This window comes from Bos grunniens, chromosome 28 (genome assembly GCF_055505025.1).
Source record: "Bos grunniens cultivar Pamir isolate PY7600 chromosome 28, Bosgru_T2T1.0, whole genome shotgun sequence".
NCBI lineage: Eukaryota > Metazoa > Chordata > Mammalia > Artiodactyla > Bovidae > Bos > Bos grunniens.
In genome coordinates this window covers 13,426,452-13,454,148 of record NC_141192.1, presented here as the reverse complement: position 1 = coordinate 13,454,148, position 27,697 = coordinate 13,426,452, and the positions used below count along the sequence as shown (strand labels likewise).

General features: G+C 45.0%; 1 protein-coding gene across 19 annotated transcripts in view; it reads right to left on the bottom strand.

Annotated features, from left to right (window-relative positions):
• KCNMA1 (potassium calcium-activated channel subfamily M alpha 1) overlaps positions 1 to 27,697 on the bottom strand; it is a 779,939-nt gene that overhangs the window by 134,814 nt on the left and 617,428 nt on the right. For 15 of the 19 annotated variants that reach the window (XR_015156775.1, XR_015156776.1, XM_086381826.1 and 12 more), the window contains one exon: positions 22,077 to 22,153. Coding sequence is in view for 17 of the 19 variants with exons in the window: in XM_086381826.1 (XP_086237952.1) it covers positions 22,077 to 22,153 (77 nt within the window). In the remaining 2 variants the exon portion in view is untranslated. Of the gene's footprint in view, positions 1 to 11,246; positions 11,421 to 22,076; positions 22,154 to 27,697 lie in introns of all 19 variants that reach the window. The other 4 variants (XM_086381835.1, XM_086381840.1, XM_086381837.1 and 1 more) reach the window with 1 other exon arrangement.

The following is a 27,697-nucleotide window of genomic DNA, read 5'->3' as shown; positions in this document are numbered from 1 at the left end:
GCCAGGGATAGAACTCTGGTCACCTGCATTACAGGCAGATTCTTTATTATCTGAGCCACATGGAAGCCATGAGTGGCCTTAGATGTGTCTCCACATTTCAGCAGGTTGACCGGGTCATCTACAAATAGTCACAGCTCTCTACAAATGGACCCATTTCTCACATGACCCCACCTGATGAATTATTATGTTTGTGTCACCCTGACTCACATGAAAGTGGTCAACTTCATCAAAATTAGTAAAACTGAATGCAAATACCACAAGTCCTTGATTTTCTGGGACAAACACACTACATACATGAGCGTACTTTGTATGGTGGTATCCCTGTCTTTCCTCATTTGAAACACTGGTGGTTTTTGTCTACTGTGATTTTATTTTATTTTATTTTTTGGTATTTGTTTCTAGATCTTCTTTCCCAGTATTGAACTTTCACAAAGAATATGGATTGTAACTCCTAGCTGATGATTTTTCAAGATCCTTCAGTTATGTCCTAGTTTTTCTTTTTCTTGCTGTATTATTCCCTCTGAATCTTCTTGTACACACACATGCATTACATCTGTATACCTGTATCTGTACAGATGTACATACTATATTGTAAGCGGCTTAGAAAGTTTTAGGAAACTTCACAGATCTGGGGCCATCTGGTTTCTGGCAGACCTTCTATTCCTTTAGCTGATGGCTGAGAATCCTTCATTCATTCATTCATCAAATATTTACTGAACTGGAACCCTTCAGGCCATCTCCTATTCAGGTATTCTTGCCAAAACACAAAGCCCAGCCAAGAATGCGAGTGTAGTATATTTCTGGCCCTGGAGGGAAGGCAGGCAGTCCCCCAGGTCTTTTCTTGACTGAGTGGCAATCCAACTGGCTCCAGCCCAGAAAGCTGGCAAGGGCTCGAATGGAGATCACATTCAGGCAAGCAGTCGGCTCCACTCCCAGAAGACAGCCCTTGCTTGGTGGTCTGCAGAGCGCCCCTGTAGGTACCATCTTATGTGGCTCCAGCTCCGAGGAGCAGTCTTTCTCACTTCACTTCTAAGTCTTTCAGTGTAGCTGATCGTCCCTGACGCAGACCTGCCTCAAAAGCTTGCACTTCGTGCACAGGGTTTTCTCTTTAGCTTTAGGAGTATTTGGTGGTGCTCATCCTATCCTACAGAACGGGATAAAACCAGGACTTTCCGTTTTATGAGAAGAGGTTGGAAGAGTTTTCCTTTTGCTATTTCCCTTGGTGGTGCGAGGGTAGCTCCTCCTATGGATGACCAGATGACATGATCAGAGAAGGAAGGCCACTTTGGAATCTCCAGACCCTTTTTCCCCAGCTCATCTGAGCTAGACATCAGAAGAATGCCTCCTCAGAACAAAAATCTAGGGGTTTGTCTAGAAGCTCTCTGCAAACGAGGCACTATTTATCAAAAAGCCTTTTTGATGCTATCTGAAATTTCAACTGTGTGGCTCTGACAACGCTGAACTTGTTTCTGTCCATTCAGATTCTCTTTGAAAAAATGTTTGGCTGGAGAAGCAAAATTTTGGTAAGCAAATGTGAGGATGGATGATGCCTTGATTATCTAAGTAATTCAACATGATGGAGCACCCAGTGGCTAAGACTTTGCACTCCCACTGCAGGGGGTGCAGGCTCAAGATCCCCTGGTCAGGGAACTAAGATCCCATCAGTCATGTAGCATGGCCCAAAAAAGAAAAATGTTGGTTTAGGAGTAGACCTCTGAGAACATGGCATTTTCAGCATGCATGCTCTACCACTGCTTGAGAGCTCAGGATCCGTGTGCTTTTCTGTGCTGTTTCAACCACCTTTTGGGCTTGAAGGGGTGCATAAATCCTCCAGTCCTGGATGCTCACATACAGACACAGTGAACTCAGATCAAATTCATGTGCACTGAGAAATGAAAAAGAAGATAAAATTGCACCATGGTACTTAGAAATGCCACATGACTTCCTCGGATTGTTTGTGGCCATACTTCACAGGAAATGTGTTTTGTATTTCCACTGGAGTTGGATAAGTGGTTGGAAACAACGGTGGATTCTCAGTGAATGGGACATGAAGCACTTGATTATTTTCTTCCCTCCATAGATGGAAGGAGATGTTCTGTCTTTCTGAAAAAGATGGGAGGAGAAAGTCGCCTTGCCATACACAGGGATTTTAAAAAAGAATCCCCAGGAGCTCTAACTGAAGCCACTGCAGGCAGCTTGAGCCACGACCCTCAGGCTGGTCACATGCCCCGCTGGTGGCCCTCCTTGGTTTTGTTTCTGCTGCTCAGCCTGGGTCAAGGCCATTCATGCCAGTGATTCAGAGATGCCTGGCTCTATCCCCATCAACACACTCAAGATGTGGGTCTTGCTGGAAAATGGGAGGCTGGTCAGGGAGGAAAAAGAAATACTGATTCAAAAAAGAAAATTGATGGAGTGGGTCCCCAAGACCAAGGGCAGTGGAGGCAACCCAGTAGGTCTCTAGTCCCAGCCGTATTGTTGTTATTGTTGTCCAGTCACTAAGTGGTGTCTCTTTGCAACCCCATGGACTGCAGTATGCCAGGCTTCCCTGTCCTTCACTATCTCCTGGAGTTTGCTCAAACTCATATCCATTGAGTCAGTGATCCTATCTAACCATCTCATCCTCTGCTGCCCTCTTCTTTCCCAGCCATGACTTCAGGAAATTCCCTAGAAGACGACTTCACAGAGCCCCAGTCGGAATCACAATGACTGCTGGGTCACCTGGGGAGAATTAAGCTCAAGAAATTTAACTAATGGAATTCAGCCACTTCACTGCCATTAATTCAAGTTTCTTTTAAAAGGATTTAATTTCTTGGAATTGTATCCGGATAATGTGCTTCAGCTGCGAGTCCTAGAGGCTGTTAGATGGAGTCTTCCTTCTTTGGGCTTCTGAGGGGAGCTTGCTCCCTCCTCCTCCTGGCATAGCCCCAACTCGCTGGTCTTCTTCACTCTCACAGCGGGGTTACTCAGGACCTCCTCAGGTGCAGTCCTTCCTTCCATGCCTGCCATGGAGGTCTTCCCAAGACAAAGCCTCTATGGCCCATTCCCCTAGCAAATACCTAGAATGCTTTTTATGCTAATAAGAGGGCCCTACTCAACCTGTGATTTTTCCAGTAGTCATGGACAGATGTGAGAGTTGGACCATAAAGAAGGCTAAGCACTGAAGAATTGATGCTTTTGATCTGTGGTGCTGAAGAAGACTCTTCAGAGTCCCTTGGACAGCAAGGAGATCAAACCAGTCAATCCTAGAGAAAATCAACACTGAATATTCACTGGAAGGACTGATGCTGAAGCTTCAATACTTTGGCCATCTGATGTGAGGAGCGGACTCACTGGAAAAGACCCTGATGCTGGGAAGGATTGAAGGCAGGAGGAGAAGGGGGTGACAGAGGATGAGATGGCTGGATGGCAGCATTGACTCAATGGACATCAGTCTGAGCAAACTCTAGGAGATAGTGATGAACAGGGAAGCCCGGTGTGCTGCAGTTCATCGAGTCACAAGGAGTCAGACAAGACTGAGCAACTGAACAACAACTCACCCTTCAAGGCTCTTCTGCTGGCACTCCCAGGCACAGGTCTCAAGCTCTAGCCAAACTGGGTGGCCAGCTGTTGGGAGGCACCGGCCACCATCCTCTGCTGCCACACCCTCTCTCATGCTATGAGGCAGGACACTCTCTGCCTCCCATTCCCCAAAGCACATCTGAACTGCTCCGTCCTGTGGAACCTTTCCTCAGCTGACCAATAGGAGGTGGCCTCCAGGCCTGCCCTCCCTCTCTCACAATAATCCCCACATTATCTCCAGCTCTCAGGACTGGAACCCTCGTCTTTCTTCCCCTTCCTTGGAGACAGACTGACCTATCCATCTTCTTCAGTAAGTCAATCTGCTAAAGGCTGCAGAACTAACCATCCAGCCTGACCTCAAATCCAGCCCCACCACTGACTCACTGTGTGGCTCCTGGCAATCTCTTAACCTCTCTGTGCCTCAGTTGCCACACCTGTCAATGCACAAATGTGTCATTTACAATTGCTTCAACTGAAAATAAAGATTACTACCTCATGGTAAAGATTAAATAATATTTGTAAAGGGCACAGAATAGCACCTGCAATGCAGAAAACGCTACATGGGTGTTCAATTTAACAACAACAAACACACATGTATACACACACCCCCTGCAGTGTTAGCAGAGTCCCTTGCACATAGTAAGAGCCTCCCTGGTAGCTCAGTGGTAAAGAACCTGCCTGCCAATGCAGGTGCTGTAAGAAATGTGGGTTTGATCCCTGGGTCGGGAAGATTCCCTGGAGGCGGGCATGACAACCCACTCCAGTATTCTCTCTGGAGAATCCCATGGAAAAAGGAGCCTGGCGGGCTACAGGCCACAGGTCACAAACAGACATGACTGAAGTATATAGTAAGAGCAGATATTATACTAAGGCCAGTCTTAACGTGAATCCAAGTTAAGCAACTGGCCATTTCCCAGCACTGCTACATAAACAAGCCTTGGGTCCTAGATGATGCAAGATATATACACTAAGAGGTGCCAACCTTGCTTCAAAAGGGGAAAGTGATTTTCCAGCAAATTTTAGTAGCCCTTCTTCCCTCCTCACCAATGAGTATGACCTGTGTGTACTCTCTACATCCACTCTATTCTGAAAACAGTTCCCATTATGTCGTTCCGCGCTTCATCGCTTGTAGGCTTAAACGCGAATCAAAGAGATCCCAAACGCTGAGAACTTTCCTATAAGCATGCTGGCAAATGTCCTAAATCTGTTGGGCCAGATGACAAATGTCCATCTCAGATCAGAGAAGCATCCAACTGACATGATGGGCACCATATGAGAAGAGAAGGTCCCAAAGCCTGATTGAGACCAGAGCGCTCAGATCAACTGCTCATTTCCGTCTGGATGGGATTTGCAGGGAGGATGCAGTGTAGCCTGGGCCGCCGCCCTGCAAGCCTCTCTCCAGTGGCTTTACACCATCCTCAGTCTGATGTTAATTCAAGACAATGCCTCATCGCATCACAACAAATTAGCCACAGACACGCGATAGCAATCAACTCAGGGGGCTGTCCTGAATGCGGGCTGGGGGATTCCCTGTCTCCACGAGCCACACGCTCCCACAGATGTTTCTAAAAGCCTCTTCCCAGAGGCCCATTTAGAGAGAAATTAAATGCAACTTTGACTTAATTAACGTTTTAAATGATAATGAATACAATGTAGATTCATAGGAGGCATTTACATTGTGTTGTAAAATTGATAAAAATTTAATAACTCTTTGTTAATAAGTTATGTCTCCCCAGACCCATAAAAGCCTAAGGCACTGCAAACTCCAGCCTGGGTCTAATCCAGGCTCCTGGTGCAGGTGGAGAAGGGAGGCAGAGATGGACTTGACATTTGCTCCAAGCCTGCTCTAATTCAAACCTCTGCTTGTTCATCAGGACTTTATTTCATACAGTAAAGGTCAGGATTTGGGCTCAAGGCACAGCCTTGACAAGAAAGCTCAAGTGAAAGGCAGGCTGGCCCTGGCATCTGTCGCCTGCTATAGGGGAGGAGGGGGGAGATGGCGAGCCAACTGGCCACATCTGCCCTCCACCATGGAGGTAAGAGGCAGGGTCCCCTGCCTGGTGGTAGGAGCTGTCAGGGCGAGTATGGTGACAACTGGCCACTGTTCTGAAATAAAAATGCAAACATAATTTCCATGTCACCTTGCATAAGGACTTCTGTTTAGCTTCCTCGTGGCATGCCAACGCTTTTTCCGGTTTGTCCTTGAAGAGCCCAGTCCCTTATTAAGGAATCATATGCCTGGGAAGCAGGGTGTCCCACAGACAGGGATGCACACAAAGCTCCCTCTCCTCTCCTCAATCTGACTATTGTACTTCCTGTCTCCCAGCTCTGTTTCAAAGGATTTCTTTTAAAAAGTTGGCTGCTGTTTGCCTACTGTTCCCTTCCTCTTTCATCTACATGCAGTGTCTTTTCACAGCATATTTATCTTGAAGAATTCAATGGTACTATTTTTGAGAGAAAGAGGAGAGCACGTCACGGTCCCCAAATGCAAGTCAGTTGCTTTCACTAGACCTGTGTCATAATAGAAAAAGCAGTTATTTATTATGAATAAAAACATGATTTGTATAGAGATGTCCTTAGAGATGGACAATTAAAAGGGTTCATTTCAAAGGAAACTTTGCCGAAACATGATGGTTGTCTTACGAAGTGCAAATTGTCTTACAGTGAGCTGCCCACTGTAGGAAAGAATATATTGTGTCACCCTGCTGCTGAATGTGGCTACCAGAAAATCCAGGGACAGATGTGGGCTTCTGCAGTCTTGCCTTCTACCAACAAAAGTGCCCTAAGATTCCCATTGAGGTCCATTACGCGTGGAATGATTAAATGGTTTCCCAGGTTGAGTTGCTTTCCTGTTTTTCCCTTCCTGTGATGAAGTGCAACTGGCCAAATCAGGGCACATGGGCCAAGCCTAAAGAGGTAGGGCAGCTGCCAAAGGTTGCTGTAGTATTTGTAGCTGTAAACGGACACTGGGGAGGGAGGGAGGGATAAGGGAGAAAGAGAGATTCCACCAGCAAGCATGAACAAATGGGAGATACTGCAGATCCAGAATTAATGGGTTTTAAAAAATACAGGGCAAACCATGATTTAGATCGATTTGGGCTGAGTGTGCTTTGACTATCCTTTTTCTTTCTACCACTGACGGTGGTCATGGGAAGAAAAAGCCTTTGGTTTCAAGGTCCAGAAACAAATAAACAAAAATAAACAAAATTTAGGATTGGGGAGCTCGAGGAAGTCACCCAAAACTATACCTACAGAAAAGGACTGAGATAATTATGTGCTGTTGGTTTTTAAAGGCAGCTTATTACATTAAATCTCCCTGCAACAGGCATTGGTGACTGTCAGCATAGAGTCCTATTACAGACACTGTTCTGGAGCTATTTGCACCCCTGCCCTAGTATCTGATTTTATATACTTCAAAATGTCATTAGTGCAGTCGAGTGACTTTAGTTCTACTGACAACATTAATCCTCTGCCTGTACAAACCAAAGGCTACTTGGGATAAGCTGATTTTTGTTTATTATCTCACAAGACTCAAGATTACACTAAACTGATCTTGGTATTTCTCCCGTCAACCTAATCGTATTGGACTTCTCTTGACCAAACCATTAGAGTTGAATGCCTCCTTGTATTATATTTACACCCAAAAGAAAAGTTGTGCACCATTTAAAATTAGCTACAGCAATGCACAAGTGGGTGTATGTAATTGTGCAGGCTTAAACTATTAGTAAATTGAAAGGCTAGTGTGAGTGATCATACATGTCCTTTAGCTGAATCTATTTCCGTGTGCAAGTCGAAAGATCTATTTCTCTTCGAGCTCATGATTAATTTGTTCATGCCAGGGTTACTGATGGCTTGAGGCCAGCACCATGTCAGGCAGACCTCAGCAGGTCTGAATCAATAGGGTCTTATGTTGTCACTGTATCATAATTTGGATTGTCCCCTTTATATTAGACTTTACAATCAAATATCAGGCCAGGCTGAAATAACAAGAATAAATTCTAAACAGAGAAAAGACACTATTTTACAAAATTATATGGAAGAGAAGTGGAACCGATTAGAACTTCAATCTATATTTATGTGTGTGTGTGGATACTGTCAGTCATATGTGTGTGTGTGTGTGTATGTGTGTGTGTGTGTTTGAGAGTACTAGAACATAGCTACTTGTGAAAAGTCTGAGGCCCATACTATCTGAGCATCTTTTAAGATAGCTGGTACTTTTATTTAGGATCAGGCAAAGTAGAAACAGAATCAGAATGATCCCAAAATGATGCACACCAATTCTAACCTACCATATTGCATGGTTCATTCCTGCCAAAAATAGACAGAATAGCCTTGTGATGCATCCTTACTGGTCACCCCTTGTCTAACTTTTCTGACATTGCTTGTTAGGTCTTTTGTAAAGAACTCCTCCTTCTCTGCAAATCTTTTTGTCAGCACAGTGTTCACAGACATCTCATGAGTTCAACAGAAGGAGACATCTGTGAGAAAAGTGTGTGACTTAACAACACAGGGAATGTGTAAGGGGCCACACCTCCAAGGAGAGGTGCGGGGAGCAGGCAGGCCCTGCTGTTAGGAGGCAGATTTCTAAAATTGTGTGAACACTTTTAATATATCACTGCTCCTCTGGGAACTGGCTACTTCTTTTCCCACTTCAGAAAACACATAATGGGACTTTGCATTTCAATTTAATGTCCCTTGAAGACAGAAATCTTTCCCCTTATAAGAAAAAAAAAAAAAAAAAAAACAGGTAGAGGAAAGGCAAAAGAGTGAATCAGCGAGTCTCCAAAATACACTGGCTCAACTAGGAAACTGCGACCAAAGCAAGCTCCATAATAGTATAATGACCTTTAATGACTGTCTTGGGAAACAATACAGCCCCGGCATAAAAGACAAAGGGCAAAACCCATCATGGTTCTGCTGACACTAATTCAAGATGATTTTCAGAACAACTAAAGAATGTAAGAGAAGTAATCTGATCCGCCCATCTGACCTCACTTTGATGCAAGGGCCCTTCTGCTGCCATTTCTAATTGTCAAACCCTCTACGTCTCACATCTGTTCATATTTAATGAAAAGCCCACTCTCACCACTGCTTTTTGAGGCAACCAGCCCTGTCCAATGGGCACCACCCAACCCCACCACTAGCTAGGGGAGCCCGGGGATTGCTATTGGAGCTCTACCAGCGGAATTCTGCATAGACATAGACATCCTTTAATTGGAGAAGAGGGCTTACGTGGGCCCACGGAGGGGTTCAAATTGGAACGGATTTTTCTAACTTATTATTAATGGTCAAAGGTGAGTGGACTCACACAGGGATGGATGAAATCTGCTTTTGTATGATGGAGTGACGACGGCGGGGAGGCTGATGAAACAGAGGAGGCAAACCTCCCCCCTGAGCTGTCAGTACCAGTTACGCCTTCGACATACAGCCCAGAGCTCCACATTCGCAATAGTGGGGCTGATGCTGGATACGTAGAAAGACAACAATCTCATGCCCGGGATGCTTCTGAGTAGATGGGACAATCCCACCCTTAATTCTTCTCCTGGTCTCCATCAACACTTGGATTAAATTGCAGAGCTGAGAAATCCCTCCAATTATGGTTTTGCCTGCATAAGATGGAAATTGCACATACTAGGCATCATGGGCCTCAAGCAGGGGACATAGATTTGCTGTGATTGGTAGAGGCGGCCAGTGCCAAGACATGACCACAGGCCTGAGTTTAGAGCCTGAGTGGCTCCTTCCTTTTCTCCACTAGATCTCTGGCCAAGGTTTTAGAGCCCAGTGGTTACTTCAAAATAGAAGTCGTGCCTTACGTGGGTAACCGAGGGGGCTGGTGCTTACATTTGCTGCCATCAATCAGAGATGTGGTCAAACTGGAGCTCACTAGAGCTCACCCCTCCACCACCCCACCTCCCCAGCTCCTGTCTTTGAACCTGGTGTCTTGCCACACATCACAGACAAACAGGTTCTTTGCATGTTTGTGACTCAGCTCACTGTGGTGGTGTCATATGAACTGGAGAGATCTGTGATGAGAAGAATGGTGTAAGGGCATGGACTGTGGCATCTGAAAATTTTCAAAGGAAATTTCCTTTTGAGGATGTTAGGCCACTGTGATTGGGACAGTTCAAAATCTCTCTCACACTACATCTACTCAGTGTCACTGTAAAAATAATTAATCCTATCCCTTGGCACTGTTGTGAAGGAGCAGTGAATCACAAACCAGAGACAATGATGATTCTCTGGTCCTAGATCAGACTTTTCCAAAGGCCCCTAAGACCACTCCCAGCACAAATAACGTCTCAGACCTCAACTGTGAGTTCAAATATCAGCACCGGGCTTGCCACACTCCAATGCGTACAGTGAAATGAGGGCTCCCTCGGCCCAGGACACCCCATGGGTCACAGCCATACAAGCACATCATGCTGGGCTCACCTTCAACACTAGCATGTAAGCCAGCTAACTTCTCATGGGGATAAATTCTCAAGAGTGAACTGCTCTTCCCTCCCCGCCCCCTGGTGCCAGTATGAAGTAACTGCTGCTGGTGAAAATTTAGTTGAACCAGCTCTGGGCACTTAGAAGAAAAGATAATGGATAATATGATTACCAACAAATATGGCGGGTGCTTCCAAGAGGAAGTGATGAACACAGACGGAAGGATCGGCTTCTACCGTTCATGCTACCGAATGCGGTGACAGCCACCCTTGAAGGTATCCAAGTCCTCATGCAAACCACAACCTCGTCTGCCCTTAGAAGAGGACCCTCAGTGAATAAGCTGGAACTTTCAGTAATATCACCTATGAACTGTTTCAGTAAAACACCAGCCAAGCCCATGCTGAAGGCGAGGAACGGGGGTGTGGTGAGACTCAGACGTGCCAGCTGTCACTACAAGACCACGAGAGACTCTGTAACCCTTCTGAGCTTGCGGGGGGCAAAGACTGACCCCAAGGACTGCACAATGGACACAAGGAAACCAGGGAGATTCTTGGCTTATGATTTTTGCTGTTATTCAGAATCACCATTGTGACAAGACAGCTTAGTTAAACAGGGGGAAAAGGAAGTTTGTAGTGGACTGATCCTTCGAATGAATCATCATTGGGAGGAAAAACTCTAGAATCCACCAGCCTGTAAGGGTTGGCAGATTCAGAATATTCTTTTTCAGAGCATTAGGAGGCAATCCGGTACTAGAGGAACAAGATACAAGTTAGGAAGACACTGAAAGAAAAGAAAAAAAAAACCCGTCTGCATGGAAACCCTGCTGTATTTTGGAAAGTATCTAAGCTCACTAAGAGCAGTTTTATGCCAGAGTTGGCTTGTTCTCCCTACATCGTTTTCCTACCTCCTTTCAACCCAATCCAATGTCTGACGCCTTTCCCCAAAGAGGAAGGTATACATTTCCATGCATCTCTGTATCAATTCAGCATTTGATGTGCTGTCAGATTAATTTCTTTAAAGGAGAGAGGAATAATGTCACTGGATTATAATATCACAGCCTGCACGCTCTTACAAGAAACGTTAAGCTCACAGAACAGGGAGGGAAGCCTCCCCAGCACACACAGTGACACAGGCAGCGAGGGCAACACGCCATCACATGCGGTGGGAGGCAAGCACAGCACCACGGGGCACACCAGACGGGGATGACGCCACAGACAGCACAGATACGGAACTCTGTGTGTAGGGGTTGAACTTACAGGCACGGAAAGTGGTGGAGCAATCACTAACAGAGACAGAAGAAAGTGGGAAGGCTCTCTCAAGGGTGTCCACGTTACCACGCACACGGCCTGACATGCACGAGCAGTCACGCTCAGAACGTCCGCAATCAAAACAACATGCCCGTCTCATTCTCTTGTAGATGGACATCTTGGCTATAACCACAGGGGTTGGATGGGAGGAGAGGAAGAGCGGTAGTTAATGGCAAAGTCACACACAGCGAGGCAGCTGGAAGGGAGCTGAAGGGATTGAACACAGGTCTTAGTTCACATTAACAGTCTTGACCCAGAAAAAATAAAATGCAGAGAGACTCTTGGTAACAGTTTGGTTGTACATCGAAAAGAGCAGAGAAAGCATCAGTGGCCTGTAGAGTCCTCCAAGGCTGCTGCGTATTATTTTTCTCCCCTATGTAAAGCAAGTGACCACAGAAAAGGCATGGCTGATGACAACAGTGTTGTTGGATAAGAAGCAACACACGTTAGAGACAGCAAAAACACAACCAACATTTTTTTTCCCCTGGCACGATGAATACAGGACACAATATACACACAGCCAATTAATTAATTCCTTATTGGGTACAATAAATGTTGTGGGGTTTTTTTTGCAAGATGCAAGAATATCTAATATGTAGGCTTTCTAATTTCCATCCATTTCTGGGCATTAGGCAGAGGCTGGGATAAGCTTTCATCAAATTAGATGTGAAACGATTACATGTTAATATCGAATCTGAGGATGCCTCTGTTGAACTTCCCCAGAGTGAGTTTACATGATGCCTACAGGAATTTAAATTTACTCTTGACAGAACAAATATCCAAATCTGTCCATGTAAGAAATGCAGCTACTCAAGGCGAACGCTGCATATTTGACATTAAAAGCATTTCACAAATAAGAAATCACCAGAAGCATATGAGATGTTGGTCTGTTGGAATGCACTAAGCTCCTCACGGGTGTATTTTCTGCTTACAGCTCAGAGAATGAAAATCGCATCTGCTTTTCTCTCCCCACCCACCAAAAATTCAGAAAGTTATAGGGTTATTGGTTAACAATAATTTTTTCCTATACAGAAAATACTGGCCAGCATAGAGGAGAAATTACAAAACATGAGACAAGAGAATAGATCCCATGTAAAATATCTTACTGAGATCTGCATGAGGCCTTGAGAGCTTGTCTTAAGCCACTATCATAGGTTCTGCACTGCCTGGGAATCCAACTTGAGTGCTGACCTACAAAACTTGTTGGACCCCACTGTTCTAGTTCTGAAGGCCCTTCACCTCCACCCTTCAAGCCAATTTAGATTTCAGTACAATGAGAACCTTTTGTACCTCATTTTGATGCTACAGCAGGCAAACATCATGACTTATCCTTAGCACATGCCTGCCTGCTCCTCTCACAAGATGGGAGAAGAATTCATGTTTATTCCAAGCATCACAGCCAAATAGTCAGCTAGACTGGAGAGGTGTTATTCCCTGTGCCCATACCTTTCATTTTGAAAGTCATTTTTCCTCCATTTTTTTTTCTTAGCGGAGAAATGGTTGCACTCTTACTTTAAAATATGGCCAGTGGTTTTGCCCTCTTGGAATGTTACCGTCACCAGGAAGAGAGGTTTAAATCTCTCCAATGGGTCAAGTCCTGTTCTAAGACCTTTATGACTTGCCATCCAGTCTATTTGTCAAGCAGGGGGAACGTTATGATTGTGAGGAACAGGCACTGGGGGAGATGGATGAGAGATCTCTTCAGCAGCAACTCCATTCCCGTGATCTTGGCTCACACTTCTAGCGACAGGTTCTGTTAGCATCCTAGCTAGTCAGCTGTTCAGGTCATCACCATGCAGCCCCAGCCCTGTTCGATGCGTCATTCCTGAGCTTAGCTTTTACAAAGAAAAAAAGCAAAGAAAAAAAAGAAAAAAATTCCACTATAGCATTTGAATCAGAAGAATTTAGAAGGCACGGTATGATTGCCCAGACACCCCAAACAGCAGTTGTTGAAGTCAAGAAAGGGAAAACAGCCTTTGGTGGAAGACATGAAAATCAAGTTATTTTAAATGCATCCAGATCTGGTGCCCAACTCACAGACCACTTGCTTGGTTTTGCCTTCTCAGTTCTTTTACTGGAAATATTGACTTGTTATTTACACAGAGGAGGGAAACGAAGATGATTTTTTGTTTCGCTGTAGATAAATTGTTTTGAAAAAAATTTTAATCAAATGCTGTAGCAGAAGAGAAGCCCATCAAACTCTGAAATGCTATGCTTCTCATTAGCAACAGTGCCTGGTTTTCGTTTTCATACTGCCATTTTGGGTTCATACACAGTAATAGACTCTGACACATTTATAGGGAAAAAAAGTTCTTATATGTATACTGTCTTTAAGGACAAGGGGAGGGAGGAAGGGATGGAATAACTTTTGAAACGGTTTTGTCAGGGGTAAACCCATCATAATGGGTGATTGAAACCTCCTACTTGATAAGGGTTCAGGAGGAAACACAAACTTCAAATCAGTGCCTCTCGGGGACTGTTTGCAATTGTTACTGTTGGCTCTTCTGGAGACCATGCATTGTTCTAAAATTTCATAGTGTTAGCATGCAAGAACAGGCTGAAACTGGTAATCAAAGCATCAAAAAAGAAAAAAAAAAAAAAAAAAACTTTTGCTATAAGAAGATTAAATGTTAATTGTCAGCACTCACATTCCAAAGCAGCATATGCATAAGAAAGAAAGCATGCTATTTCTTGTCATTCCTTCCCAGTCATCAGTTTTACAGTCACACCAAATCCAAAATAGAAATCTCAGGAGACAAACAAGCAGCACCGCACACACACAAAATCAGCAAGAATGATCAATGAGAGGCTGAAAGACAAGACAGAAACAGTTAAAAATGACTGAGCCCCACACGCTGATAAACCTTTGTGAATTACAGCATCTAGACCAAGGTGCCACCAGTTAGGAGGCTGGCACTTCTGCTTTACTTCTGAAACAGTCCATTTTCACCGATCCCCCATCAGGTGTCTTCACCTATACACTTCTGGGTCCACTTTCTTAGAAGGGAAGGCCCATTCTGACCTCCTCCTGGTGACTGTGATCCATCGGGCTTGAAGGATGTTATGTCCCAGCCAGGAAGAACCTTCCACTGGGCCATGTTATGAGTCACAAACAGGCTCTTTAATTAAAAATGGATGAGGATGTGTCCCTCTGGTAGTAGCCGTTCCAGGAGAAGTAGATACTCTGTGTGTAAAATTATACTTTCAAGCCGTAAAATTTTATCAAAATTAAGTCATGGATCTCCAACTTTAGAAAACACCGTCCTCATCCGCCTCGACTTTCTCTCTGCTTCCTAATCCTTCGTTTTTGTTTTAGTGAATTGAGGCTGTTCAGAATTAACTGATGTTTTTTATTTCCATGTCTCCATGATTGTTTCCTCTTTTAGAGCTGATGTAGGTTCGAAGGTTAATTTCAGATATCAGAGTGCCACTTAAAACTCCCAAGGTTAGGTTTCAAAGGGCAATTGTGAAAGTTTCAGTATTTATTTAAAACAGAAGTTAAGGTTCCTATCTACTCTCTGGCCACATAGAGTGCCCTCTCTCCTCTGGTGTTTGCTGATTTTCTTTTTTTATCTAGTCACATAATGCTCTCTTCCCCAATCTCCATCCTCAGAAAAGGGAGTTTTCCATAGGATCTCAATGGTAACACTAAGTAGACCTGTGAGGACATCTAGTGGATCCGTGTGGAAGAGCAGCTAGTTAACAGACCATCCGGCCAAGCTGGGTGAAGATGCTGCGTGCCTCTAAGAATTGAACCCTGCAGTGTCATTTCAACTCAGCGGCTTCTCCCAATCCACAGAAGATTTTTAAGGGAGAGCCAGGATGAAAGCGAGAGAGATTCCAGGACATGGTCCTAGAGTGGTCAAAAGTGGCAGCTTGCATGGGCTGTGCAGTCATGACCCATAGAGCAGGACTGCTTCGGCACCGGCTGGCTGGGTCTCCTTCAGTCAGGTCAGTTCAGTCGCTCAGTCGTGTCCGACTCTTTGCGACCCATGAATTGCAGCACGCCAGGCCTCCCTGTCCATCACCAACTCCCTCCACGTCCATCGAGTCAGTGATGCCATCCAGCCATCTCACCCTCTGTCGTCCCCTTCTCCTCCTGCCCCCAATCCCTCCCAGCATCAGAGTCTTTTCCAATGAGTCAACTCTTCGCATGAGGTGGCCAAAGTACTGGAGTTTCAGCTTCATCATCAGTCCTTCCAATGAACACCCAGGACTGATCTCCTTTAGAATGGACCGGTTGGATCTCCTTGCACTCCAAGGGAGACTTAGAGTCTCCTTAGAGCCCTGTTATAGCTTCCTGAGACAGGGAACAGACAAGAGTGTGTCGAGGAGAGGTGTCTGTGATGCAGCTACGTGTCATTCCATTTCAGCGTTCTTAGAACTTTATGCTCAATTAATTGTCCCCATCAGCTGGCTTAACTCTGGGAAAGTAGAGAAATATAAGCCCCTGGAGACTCCGTTTCCTTTTGGCCCACATCGTAAGGTTCTTGTTCTTGGACTAGTGCCACAGATGCAAACAGGTTATGTGGTTGCCAAGAATTAGACCCTAGGTCTAAAGGTGTTTCTCCTCTAAGAACTTTGTCCTAGCAGTTTTACAATTTGAGAAAAAGCTTTTATGTCCTTTCCTTCACCACGATGAAGTGCATATTCATCCAATACTTCCATTATGACTTCCTAGTGCTATTTTTAGAGACAAAAGTATTTTCCTCATGGACATCATCAAAGCTGTTTACTCAAGTGTTGAAAACTGGAAGGTGTCTCAGACATACTCTTGGACAACTGTTCCTATACATGCAAAGGTCTTGATCATGAGAAAGGAAACCTGTAGAGAAGGGGCTGCTATAGATTAGCTTGGTTACTGCTCTTTCCTTGTGTCAAGCTGACAGTCAGTTGTCAAGTTCAGGTTCTCTGCTGGTTAGCCCTTCAGAGCCAAGCTTGGAATGGAAGAGGGAGTTGGACTCCATCCCGTTCTCACACCATCTGCCTCCTGAATCAGCAACCAAATTGTCAGCCAATTTCCAATTGTAGAATCTTAATTTCCAGGGTGGGCTGGAAGGGGCATGAAAATCAGTGCTGGACTGAAAGGCTCAGGTGGAGTTTTCCAACTGCTGGGAAAAAATACTGTAGGTTTCAAATGGAGCAATTCGAGGCAAGACTGGAGTGGAAGAAAAAGCAAAACAACAAAAACCTGCTCTTCAATTCAGATTGCAACTTCATGTTTAAAATCAGTCCAATGAAGGGTGGATTATTTGCTGAAGGCGGAACTCTAGAGCTGCTCTTTGTATGCTCGGCAGCAACTAAAATTCTAAGTCAAAATATCCATGGAAGAAAAAGTCCACTGAGGTGTAAGACAGAGGCATTTGTTTGATAGAACGATGGGAATCCGAGAGCATTCTTTCAAGTCCTATAAATGGGGAGTGATGTCTTCACTTGGTGAAATTCTCCAACTAGCTTCTGGAGGGATGAGAAAGACCTTCCCAGGTAGTTTTCCAGCAATGGAAAGAAGGGAACAAAAAAGCTGGTTAATGACAGCAGCAGAGAGCACACTGAGCTAGTAGGGTGATCCTGCCCTGAACGCTGTACTGTGGCTGGAGAAGACAGAAGAATTTGGCACTGGACTTGTTTGCGGACTGACACCATGGTTTCCCTCCACTAGCTACAGTAGGCAGCTTGGCAGGAAGGAAAGCCGTCCATGTCCTCAAGCCATTTTTCAAGATGTTCTGCCGATAAAGGGAGCCACGGAGCCAATTCTGGCAGAATTTTGCCCCAAATTGAAGGTCACTTTTGTTTTGTTGGTACACAGAGTGTTCCATACCCTCCAATGACTAGCCCAAACCAGATGACCAACTTTCTTCTTCTTCTGCAAAGGAGTCAGACAGGACCAGGTGCAGAAACATCTCCACATTCCAGGGCTGCTGTACCGAACGGTCTATAGGTCGGGTCTCTCGTACACGAGTAAAGGTGGGTGCTTGTTGCTGGTGCCGTGGAAAGCAGTACTGTTCCAAGGCTCACACGGAAACGCTGGCCTCAAAGGTCATCATCAACTGCCACATCTTGCTGGGAGAGACGGTCCAACTCTTTGAGTAACTTAGGGCTCAAAGACTTCCATTTACTCATCCAGGCTTCTACACAGCTCATTAATAAAACGGAACATAGTCTTTGAGCCATCCCTTTCTGCCTTAAACGAGTAAGCAGATCTTGCATAGATGTCTAGGTATACAGGAACTAGGTATGTCCTAGTGGGTATTGCTGAGGGAGAAATTTTATTTTAAAGCAAGGTACTTCACAGACTATAGAAAATAATTACCACTGTGGAAATACTTGTCTCCAGTAAGGCAATTTAGGTACTTACAGTCCCAAAGTTGGGTGTCCAATTAATTCTCTCTCAAGCACTTACTTCGTGTAGAGAGGCACGTATGGTGTAATAAATATATCACTCTCTATATATCTCTATGCTTATATATAAAAATGTACATTTTTACATATAAAGTACTGGTACATATCATATATATATCACAACATGGGAATATATATGTAGCATATGTGTTTCCTTCAGGATAGGAATTCAAGCTTAATAGCAGAGGAGACCAAGTATAATTTATCAAAGGCAAGCATGACAATGACCCCCATTTGATGAGGCTTCTAGAGCTAGTGGTAATTACCTCAGCCGACTCAGTGTCCCCTCAAGGTCCCTGAGACAAGGCCTTCAAGACAAACACTGTTGTTAAGGTCTTATTTTCAAGTGGAAAAATAAGACAACGCCAGAAGCTGGCAAGAGGTTGGCAGAGGGGGCATGGGGGGGGCCATGGAGGGGGTGGGAGGTGAATGAACAGAGAGGGGTTCCCTGCTCGCAGGGTTCTCCAGCTCCAGGCTACTCTGCAGACCGAGTTGGGGCATGATGTTACTGCTACATGCAACATGAATACCAAAAGAAAAAAAGAAACTGCAACTGTACAGAAAATAAAAGAAGTATCTCTTCTAGAGAAAGACAGGGGGAACTGGACTCTGGGCTGCTGGGAACCCGTTTTACTCACAATATATCACTACCAGTGTGCAGTTAAAATAGAGTAGGGGCCGTATTCCAAGGCAGCAATGAGAAAAAAAAATAAATCAAAAATATGTCAATGATTAGAAGTTAAAGAAAATCCCTTCAAAACACAGCAAATTTAGAACATGACTTGTCCCCTAGGAGTCCACCTTTTGGCAAACTTTTAGAAGCTGGGGGAGAAAAAAGGAAATCATTAGACTGGATTTGTTACACAGAAAAAGAAAATGAGTAAATAGCAGATTCTGAGAACTTGCTCCTTGGCCAGACAGCTGAATTTGACTCTCTTCCTGGATGGAGAACTATGAAAAAAATGGGAAAAAATGCAAAAGTTAAACTATACTACCACAGAATTTCCAGAAACACAATGTCCACACTCAATATTTCTCCAGGTAGTATGACATAAGACATTTAAGACTGAATGAAGGTGAATGGGGATGTTGGGGATGGGATGGGAAGATTTAGAAAGGGAAAAGCGAGGTTGGGAGGGGAGGGTTAGAAAACAATAAAATCCAGGGATGTCATCAGCTCTGCCCTCCCAGAGACATATCATTCCAGGATGAATTGTTAATACTTGGCCTACCAGGTTTGGACAACGGAGCGTGGGTCATGCTGCCCTCTCCAATTTAGGGTTACAGGCAATGTGTGTTCAAAGGCAGGAAACCACCCGACTTGCATGCATTATTAAAACTTCTAGCTCCTTCTAACAAAAGTTTCTTGGCAACCCTATCTTCCCCAATTTCCTAACCTGCCCAGCATGCCCAGGGAAGTTCAAGTTTAATCATTCATTTTATTCTAACCACCCTGCTCACATATGCATCTGCATCCCACCCTCTGTAACACAGGCTGCTATGGCCTTTTAATGAGGAAGAATGATATGTGAACAGTTCTGACTGTTAGCAAGCATTAGCCTCACAGCTGAAGGCCTCCATGAGGCCCAGAAGGGGAGAAGGGTACAGAGAGAGGGAGCGAGGTCCTATCTCACTGCTTGGCTCTGCAGGGACAGTCCTTTTGTAGAAGGAAACGGCAACCCACTCCAGTGTTCTTGCCTAGAGAATCCCAGGCATGGGGGAGCCTGGTGGACTGCCGTCTATGGGGTCCCACAGAGTTGGACACGACTGAAGTGACTTAGCAGCTTAGCAGCAGTGCTGCCCTGTAGGATGGGAGATCATTCGATTCACTAGCTGAACCAATGTTAAAGGTAATGAGAGTAGAATTATTTCAAACAATTACGTCCCTCTCTCTCCAGGAGGAAGCTAAAGTCAGTGGCCGCTTGCTTGCCTGGAATCAAGATGGAAAAATATCTTAGAGGCCAAACTCTCATTTCCAGGGACTTAAAAACCTGATTGCTGGGTTCCACGTCAGTGCCCAGTGAGGAACATGGAGTCAGCATCCAAGCAGGAGTCATTCCCTGCCATTTCCATTCTCGCCTCCCTAGAGCCTGTTCTCTGTCTAGTCACCAGGGAGATTCTTTAAAACAAGAATTGATGATATCATTAACTTGCTTAAACTCTTGCAATGGCTGTATTTATTATAGGACTAAAACCCAAGTTTCTTCCCATGGGCCCTGCCTGACCTCATCTCCTACCAACCTCTCCCCAACCCCACCAGCCTCATTGGCCTTCCTGCCTTTACTCAAACACAACCAACTTATCCCTGCCTCTGCCCATGCTGTTTACCTGGACTGGATCTCAGCTTCAGCATCATCTCCCAAAGAACACCTTCCAGACCTTTCTGGCTAAAGCAGCATTCCCCTACAAGATCCCTCACTCTCTCAGGCAGTCTTCTCTCTCTTCAGAGCACTTGTCTCTCTCTGAAGGTATTTAATTATTTCTATGCTCACTGCTTATCTCCATTCACTAGAGTGAAGACTCCAGGAGGGCAGGGACTGTCTTATTCACTGCTCCCTCCCTGCCTCCAAGAGTAGTGCCTTGCACAAAGAAGGCACTCAAACACATGTGAATGACTGACCAACAAGTGAAGGGAGTCTTGCCATTTCACTGATACCCCATGGGGCCAGATTCTCTGGCAAGTATCTGGTTAAGGGTTATTGGCATTAATACTCTCCTGCATTCCCCAAACCCCTTCACTACAAGGGTTTTCTGACAAGGGTTCATCCTATCATACTTGTTTCTCTCCCATGTACTTCTGCCTTTGGATGTTGTATTCCTTCTGATGGAAGTGATCCAGGCGATGCCTGGTCAACTGAGCTCTGTTTCTATGTTTCCAACCAACCGAGCTGAGCTGAGTGGGTGCACTGCCCAGTGAGAAGGGCCTTTTGAGTTATGGAGTGTGGGGGACTGGATGAGAAGTGAGTTTGTTCTGCGTCTTTACAGGATTTTAGATGCTCTTCCTGGTAGGCTGCCAGAATTAGAGCATTCTTAGGCCCCAAGAAGTTAGAGGTATGGATACTCTGCATGGTGAGGTCTCAGAGATGGGTAAAGCAGACCATGTGTTAAGTCCGTGGAGCAAAGCTGCCCCAGGCTTGTGAATCAGCCCTAGAATATTTCTGAAGAAACTTCTCTAGACAGAGAGTGCTTCCCATGAGCATTTGCCACAAGACTGACACAAGCCCATGTGTGTGCTTGTGAAAAAGTATTTTGTGGGTGACCTTTTATCATTGGGTTCTTACTCTGCAGATCCAAGATCACTCACCTTGCCCTTCTCTCTTACTAAAAAGACTAGGGAACAGCATCAAGAGGAGTCTTCAGCTGAGCCTGAACCCCTGTCTGTCGGATCTGTGTGATCTCATCAATCTCATCCTCCCACTAAACTTGGTGCCTCACTTTCCTCTTTCTGTAAAATGAGATTAATCATACCCGCTGACAACTACGCAAGGTTATGCTGAAGATCAAAGATAATAATGATCGTAAAGAGCTCAAGAAACATGAAAAACACCACGGGAAGGAAGGAATCACTATTACTGTTTTCTCCAGGGTTGTGAACAACTTCTACTAGACAATGCAACGTAATGACTGCAAGCTTTACTTGATGTCCTAATGCTTTAGGTCAAGAGTTCACCATCCACCATTCCTGATTTACCATATCCTCAAGAAGTCCCACTGGCTGCTTTGTAAGGAGTTTGAGACAAGATAGGCCAGCAGCTGTCGAGCCCAACCTAACCCATCTCGAAGAGCAGTGGTGTTTGAGGTTTGGTCACCAGGCAATGGTATGTAAAGTCCAGTGGTGATGATGACCAAGTTCTTCCCTTAGGCCAGTCTGAGGGTATCGCAACTGAAAACTCTGACCTCTGGTAACCAATCCAGCAAGGATCCCAAGTGGAAAGAGAGTCATCTCCCAAACCCTCAGACTCAGTTTCCCTTCAGCCCTAGCACAGCCACCTTTACACTTGACAGCCCCTAGTCCACTGAAAATCACCATGCGAAAACGCTCCCTCCTCCAGGGCCTCGGCTGCCCGCCGTCTCAAACCTAGATCGCATTTACTGTGTTTGATGGACACAGCTACCTAGGCATCCCTTTAGAGTCAAGAAGTGGGGATTAGGCGTGAGGCTCACACCGAGGTGTTGATGGTGGCGATTTTCCATCCTCTGCTCTGATCAAGTGAGGACGAGAATGTATTTCATGTCTCTTTAAACTGTGGGGTGAAACATAAACATATTCAAGAACTCTCTTGATGTTTAGTGTTTCTTTAAAAAGGAAAGGAGAAGGGAAATGAATTGGGGGGAAAGAGGAAGGAGAGAGGGAGGGGAGGGGAAAGAAACACTACTTACGCCGTTTGCAGCCGCATTTTTTTATCCTTTTGGGATCCGTGATGTCATCATGACAGGCCTTGCAGTAAAAAAATGCCCTGGAGAGAGAGAATGGAAAAACTGACACATTTCATAATCCACCCAAGTGAAATGAGGACCACATTTCCTCCACCACGGTGCCAAATTAATGAAACACGCCAGCACTAATTTCCTTTAATCTTCTGAAAGGTTTAGACATTCATAGACGGAAATGTTTGTTGCAAGACCATTTACTTCAAACACAGGATTCTGCAATTTGAGTTAGTGCTTCTTTTCATAAACTTTTATTTGAAAAGGAGCTGGGAGAGGGTTTGCTGACGTGACACACCATGTCTGCCCTCCCTGCTTGCATTTTCGAGAACAGCCCTCAATGCCACTCATCAGAACACTGGGCAACCAGCTCTGGGCCCTCGGTCGGAGGTTTAATACATCCCTGACATCCTCATGGTCTGATCAAAGAGGTATTAAAAGGGCACAAGGATGACTTTCCTCAGTCAAATAAAAATATCAGCCTTGTCACTGATAGTTGAAAGCACGATCTCTTGTCAGCCAAGGTAAGCAAGAAATTGAAGAAGAAGGGAAAGTCATGGGGGTCCTCTGTCAAATTCCTTCTGGGATTTCATAGCCCATATTTACTCCCAAACAGGCCAGACCCACTCCCACACTCTCCGGACCTGAGAATACTACATCAGTGAAGGTTTTCTTCTTACTAAGGAGCACAGTTCACTTGACCCCAGGGATGGGTTGGGCAGAGGGTGTTATAGGGTTAGGGTAGAGGACTAAACCTGGGTAGAAAGGTGACCCACAGGCAGCAATCAACAAGAAAATCCCCTCGTGTGACTCAAGTGTCAATATGTGATTACAAGGTGCATTGGCTGTGCTGGAGATATATTCTGGATGAGACAAAGCAAGGTCACTGGGGCACTGTTTAAAATGTACAGGGCCTGGAAAAACAGCACTGGGGGCCTGTATCCTTTCAGTACTGGGGAGGGGGGTGGGTACTGTGACAGTGATAAAATTCACCGGAACAACCTTCTGAATAAGGAGACTAACAAAATTTCTGGCTCACCACCTTCATCACTCCCAACATGCAACTGAATGCCAAGGATAAACATGGTCCTTCCTTGACCTAGGCTATAAAGAAAGAAACACATTTCTTGACCATGTTATTCTCGGTTCCTTTTTGTTTTTCATAGGACTTCATTTATGTTTGGCACTGGCTGGAAACCAACTTTAAGACTTTGGGATCTGGAAGAGATTGTGTAGATCTTGCAGCTGAAGTCCCTGGGACTCAGGGTCCTCATCTGTAAATCGAGGAGGTTGTCATGATCTGCCCAAAGTCATCCTGTCTAGACCTTAGCCAACTCCAGGACTTCTAAAGTCAAGCCCAAAGCTCTTTCTACCTTAGCAGCTCAGCCACTGCTTAAAATGCCAGTTCTCAACCATCTTGCAAAAAACAAAAGGTAGCTGACTGCTTGCCTGAGTGACAGTGTGGCTAAGAACCCAATCAGTGATGACTTGCCCTGAAAGGGGAAGGACAGGAAAGGAGGAAGCAATTTTTCTTTCACTTCCCTTGGACATTTTCTCCCCCATTTGATGTCTCTACACATAATAATAATTGTAACAAAAATGCATTTATAGAGCACAGATTATAGCCCAGGAGCTGTTTTAAGCATAAGTATTAACACATTAACATATTTGATTCTCAAACAATCCTTTGAAAGAGATATGATTATCTCTGAATTACAGATAAGGAAACTGAAGCACAGAGAGTTTAAGTGGCCTGTCCAAGGTCACAAAGAAAAGAGTAGCAGATTCAAACTCACACAGTCAAGTGCTAGAGCCCAAGGTCTTAACACATCTCCACTAAAGAGATGGTGAGACAATGGATGGGTCTGAATAGATGACTAAAAAGGTAAAGTATGATTATTTCATGAATTAAAGCTGGATTCTGAAAATGAAATATGCAAAGGGCCAGACATGTAAACTTAATGAGTAAAATGGGGGTGGAGGGGCCTGTGGTGACCTGGAGATGCACTACCCCCAACCCAGGGCAGAGTATCTAAGCTCCAGCTGATTCTTGCTAAGAGGCACTTCTCTGCACTTCCCCACCCATCTCTGCCTTCCATGCTTACCTGGCAAAGCCCTGGCGCTCCGTACACCTGTACTCAAGCAGCTGAGCCTTGCTGGGGAAAGGAACACACCTCTATGCCAACTGATTTCGCTTTAAATCCATGGTTGTGCATGCCAGGGGTCTTTACACACTTCTCGGGATCCCCTGCCTCGGACCTCCTCCTCCCTGTCAACTTTCTCGCCACTCCCTCTCCTTCTCACCCACCCCTTCTCCAGTTGGTGACCTTGCCCTATCCATCACCAAGACGAGATCTGCATCCTGCAAAGCTGGCCTTTAGGGTCTCCTTGTCCTCAGGTTTCCTGTTGTGTTTGGCCAATGGGAGGGGCCGGCAGGAGACTGGAGGGTGAAAAGTGGTAGGAATTGGCAGTGATGAGATTCCTTTACTGAAGGACCCGGCTCCTGCCAAGCAGTGTTTCCTACACTGCAACCTTTCTCTCCACATTCTGACAGCCCTCCTTTGAGTCTCCAGATCCAGGGCTAAGAGTGGCTCCCGTCTGTTGTGAGCGCTGGTGTGCTTTGTCATCCCTTGCTAGTTTTCCTTAACTCTGTGCCCATAGCTTTACATGGTCCCTTCATAAAACTCGCCTCCCTTTTCCCATTTAAGCATGTCATTTGTTTCTTGCCAGGACCCTCACTGAAACAGCAGCCACCCAAATGTACATCTCCAGCCCTCACTTTTTCCCAGAATGCCAGAATCTTAGGTCCCACTGGCTGTATGACATCTCCATGTGTATGTTTAGTGTGTATTGCCTGCTTATCCTAGTCTAGATAGAATTCTTGATTTCCTACCACCCAGAATTTGCTCCTTCCCCAATTTACCCTATCTCGGTAAGATGGAGCCATCATTCCCCCAAACAGTGTAAGCTCCAGATCTAGGCTCCATTCTTGATTCCTCTTTTCCCCCCTTTCTTATATTCAGTTCATCAGAGGGTCCTACAGACTCTGTAAAATGTATTCTGAGTTGGTCTTACTTCTTTCCACCTCTACTCACCTCTTGCAGCAGCCCCCAAGTCCATGGGCCTCCTCTCCCCTACTCCCACTACCTCCCATTCTCTACCATGCAGATAGAAACACCTTTTAATACATCATCTCCAGCTTAAGACCATCCATGATTCCATGTAATAACACAGCCTCTGTATAAAGTCCTATGGAAACCAGCCCCTGCTGTTCCCTCTAACCTCATCTCACCCCCTCAGTTCCCTAAACATGACAAAATTGTTACCACCATGTCTCCTCTTCCTTTCTGATCCCTGTTCAATGGATTCTTTGTCATCACCTCCATCTCTGCTCATATATCTCTCCCTCAGAGCAGCCATCACTTCAGTTCAGTTCAGTTCAGTTCAGTCCAGTTCAGTCACTCAGTCATGTCCGACTCTTTGTGACCCCATGAATCACAGCACACCAGGCCTCCCTGTCCATCACCAACTCCCGGAGTTCACTCAAACTCATGTCCATTGAGTCAGGGATGCCATCCAGCCATCTCATCCTCTGTCATCCCCTTCTCCTCCTGCCCCCAATCCCTCCCAGCATGAGTCTTTTCCAATGAGCCAACTCTTCGCATGAGGTGGCCAAAGTACTGGAGTTTTGGCTTTAGCATCAGTCCTTCCAATGAACACCCAGGACTGATCTCCTTTAGAATGGACTGGCTGGATCTCCCTGTAGTCCAAGGGACTCCCAAGAGTCTTCTCCAACACCACAGTTCAAAAGCATCAATTCTTCGGTGCTCAGCTTTCTTCACAGTCCAACTCTCATATCCATACATGACCACTGGAAAAACCATAGCCTTGACTAGATGGACCTTTGTTGGCAAAGTAATGTCTCTGTTCTTGAATATGCTATCTAGGTTGGTCATAACTTTCCTTCCAAGGAGTAAGTATCTTTTAATTTCATGGCTACAATCACCATCTGCAGTGATTTGGGAGCCCAAAAAGTCTGACACTGTTTCCACTGTTTCCTCACCTATTTCCCATGAAATGATGGGACCAGATGCCATGATCTTTGTTTTCTGAATGTTGAGCTTTAAGTCAACTTTTTCACTCTCCACTTTCACATTCATCAAGAGGCTATTTAGTTCCTCTTCACTTTCTGCCATAAGGGTGGTATTATCTGCATATCTGAGGTTATTGATATTTCTCCCGGCAATCTTGATTCCAGCTTGTGCTTCCTCCAGTCCAGCGTTTCTCATGATGTACACTGCATATAAGTTAAATAAGCAGGGTGACAATATACAGTCTTGATGTACTCCTTTTCCTATTTGGAACCAGTCTGTTGTTCCATGTCCAGTTCTAACTGTTGCTTCCTGACCTGCATACAGATTTCTCAAGAGGCAGGTCAGATGGTCTGGTATTCCCATCTCTTTCAGAATTTTCCACAGTTTATTGTGATCCACAAAGTCAAAGGCTTTGGCATAGTTAATAAAACAGAAATAGATGTTTTCCTGGAACTCTCTTGCTTTTTCCATGAACCATCACTTACCCGCAATCTAAATCAGTGACAGTTGCATTAATTCTTTGCAACATGAACAAACAAAACTGCAATTCTCTCCTCCCTAGATTGTGAGCCCATGAAAGCAGTGTCTCCTCCCCACTGTTCACCACTGCTTCCCTGGCACCTAGTACAGAGTGTTCTCAAAAGTGAGCGACCTGCAGATGTTTGATGAATGAAGGAGTAAGATAATGCTCAGAGGGTTTCACCCCTCTTTTCCTAAAGCACTGCATCTGAAAGTTTCTCTGAGCTACAATCCATTAACTTTTTCCCAACACTTTTTTTGCAACTGAGGGTGCAAACTCAATACTAGATCATCATAATCTACTTTTCCATTTTAGCAAACTTGTTTAGTTTCCTGCAAACCTCCAATGTCCTTTCTGTGGTTTTCAATCCCCTGACAGCATTTGCTCTTGACACATCACACACCACGGAAAATTACAGGCTGGTGTTGAGGCTGATTGTGTCAGCATGTATTTGGAAACACCATAAAGCACTGAAATGAGACATATTGTACTCCCTAACACAGGAGGTAATTTGCTTTTTGGACTGCCTGGTATTTGTGACATTCATTAGTGAGAGATGTAATGGGAAATAGAATTACACGAATAGGAGCTTCATGTTAGATTTGCTATCTGGGAGGCCCATGGGATCACTTGTACACTTGTGCCCCCAGCCCCTATGCATGCTGAGCACTGTTTCCAGCTTTTGTGTCTTGTGTCTGGTCAAGGGATCAACCTTCTCTCCCAGGAGACCTGGAGGGGCTTCAGTCCCAGTTAGCCTCGCTTTCCTCTCACAGGTGACCCCAGTTTGGGGGGTACTCCTGGAAAAGGAGAAGCTCTATGAACTGGATAAGGAGCTTTTCCTCTTTCACCTGAATAATGACAATCCTGTCCAAATTTGCAGAAGTAAATTTAAGTCATTAGATACCTCAGTCTCAAGGAGTTTTTTCTTTAGCTTCTACACCCCTTTTTTTTTTTTTTTT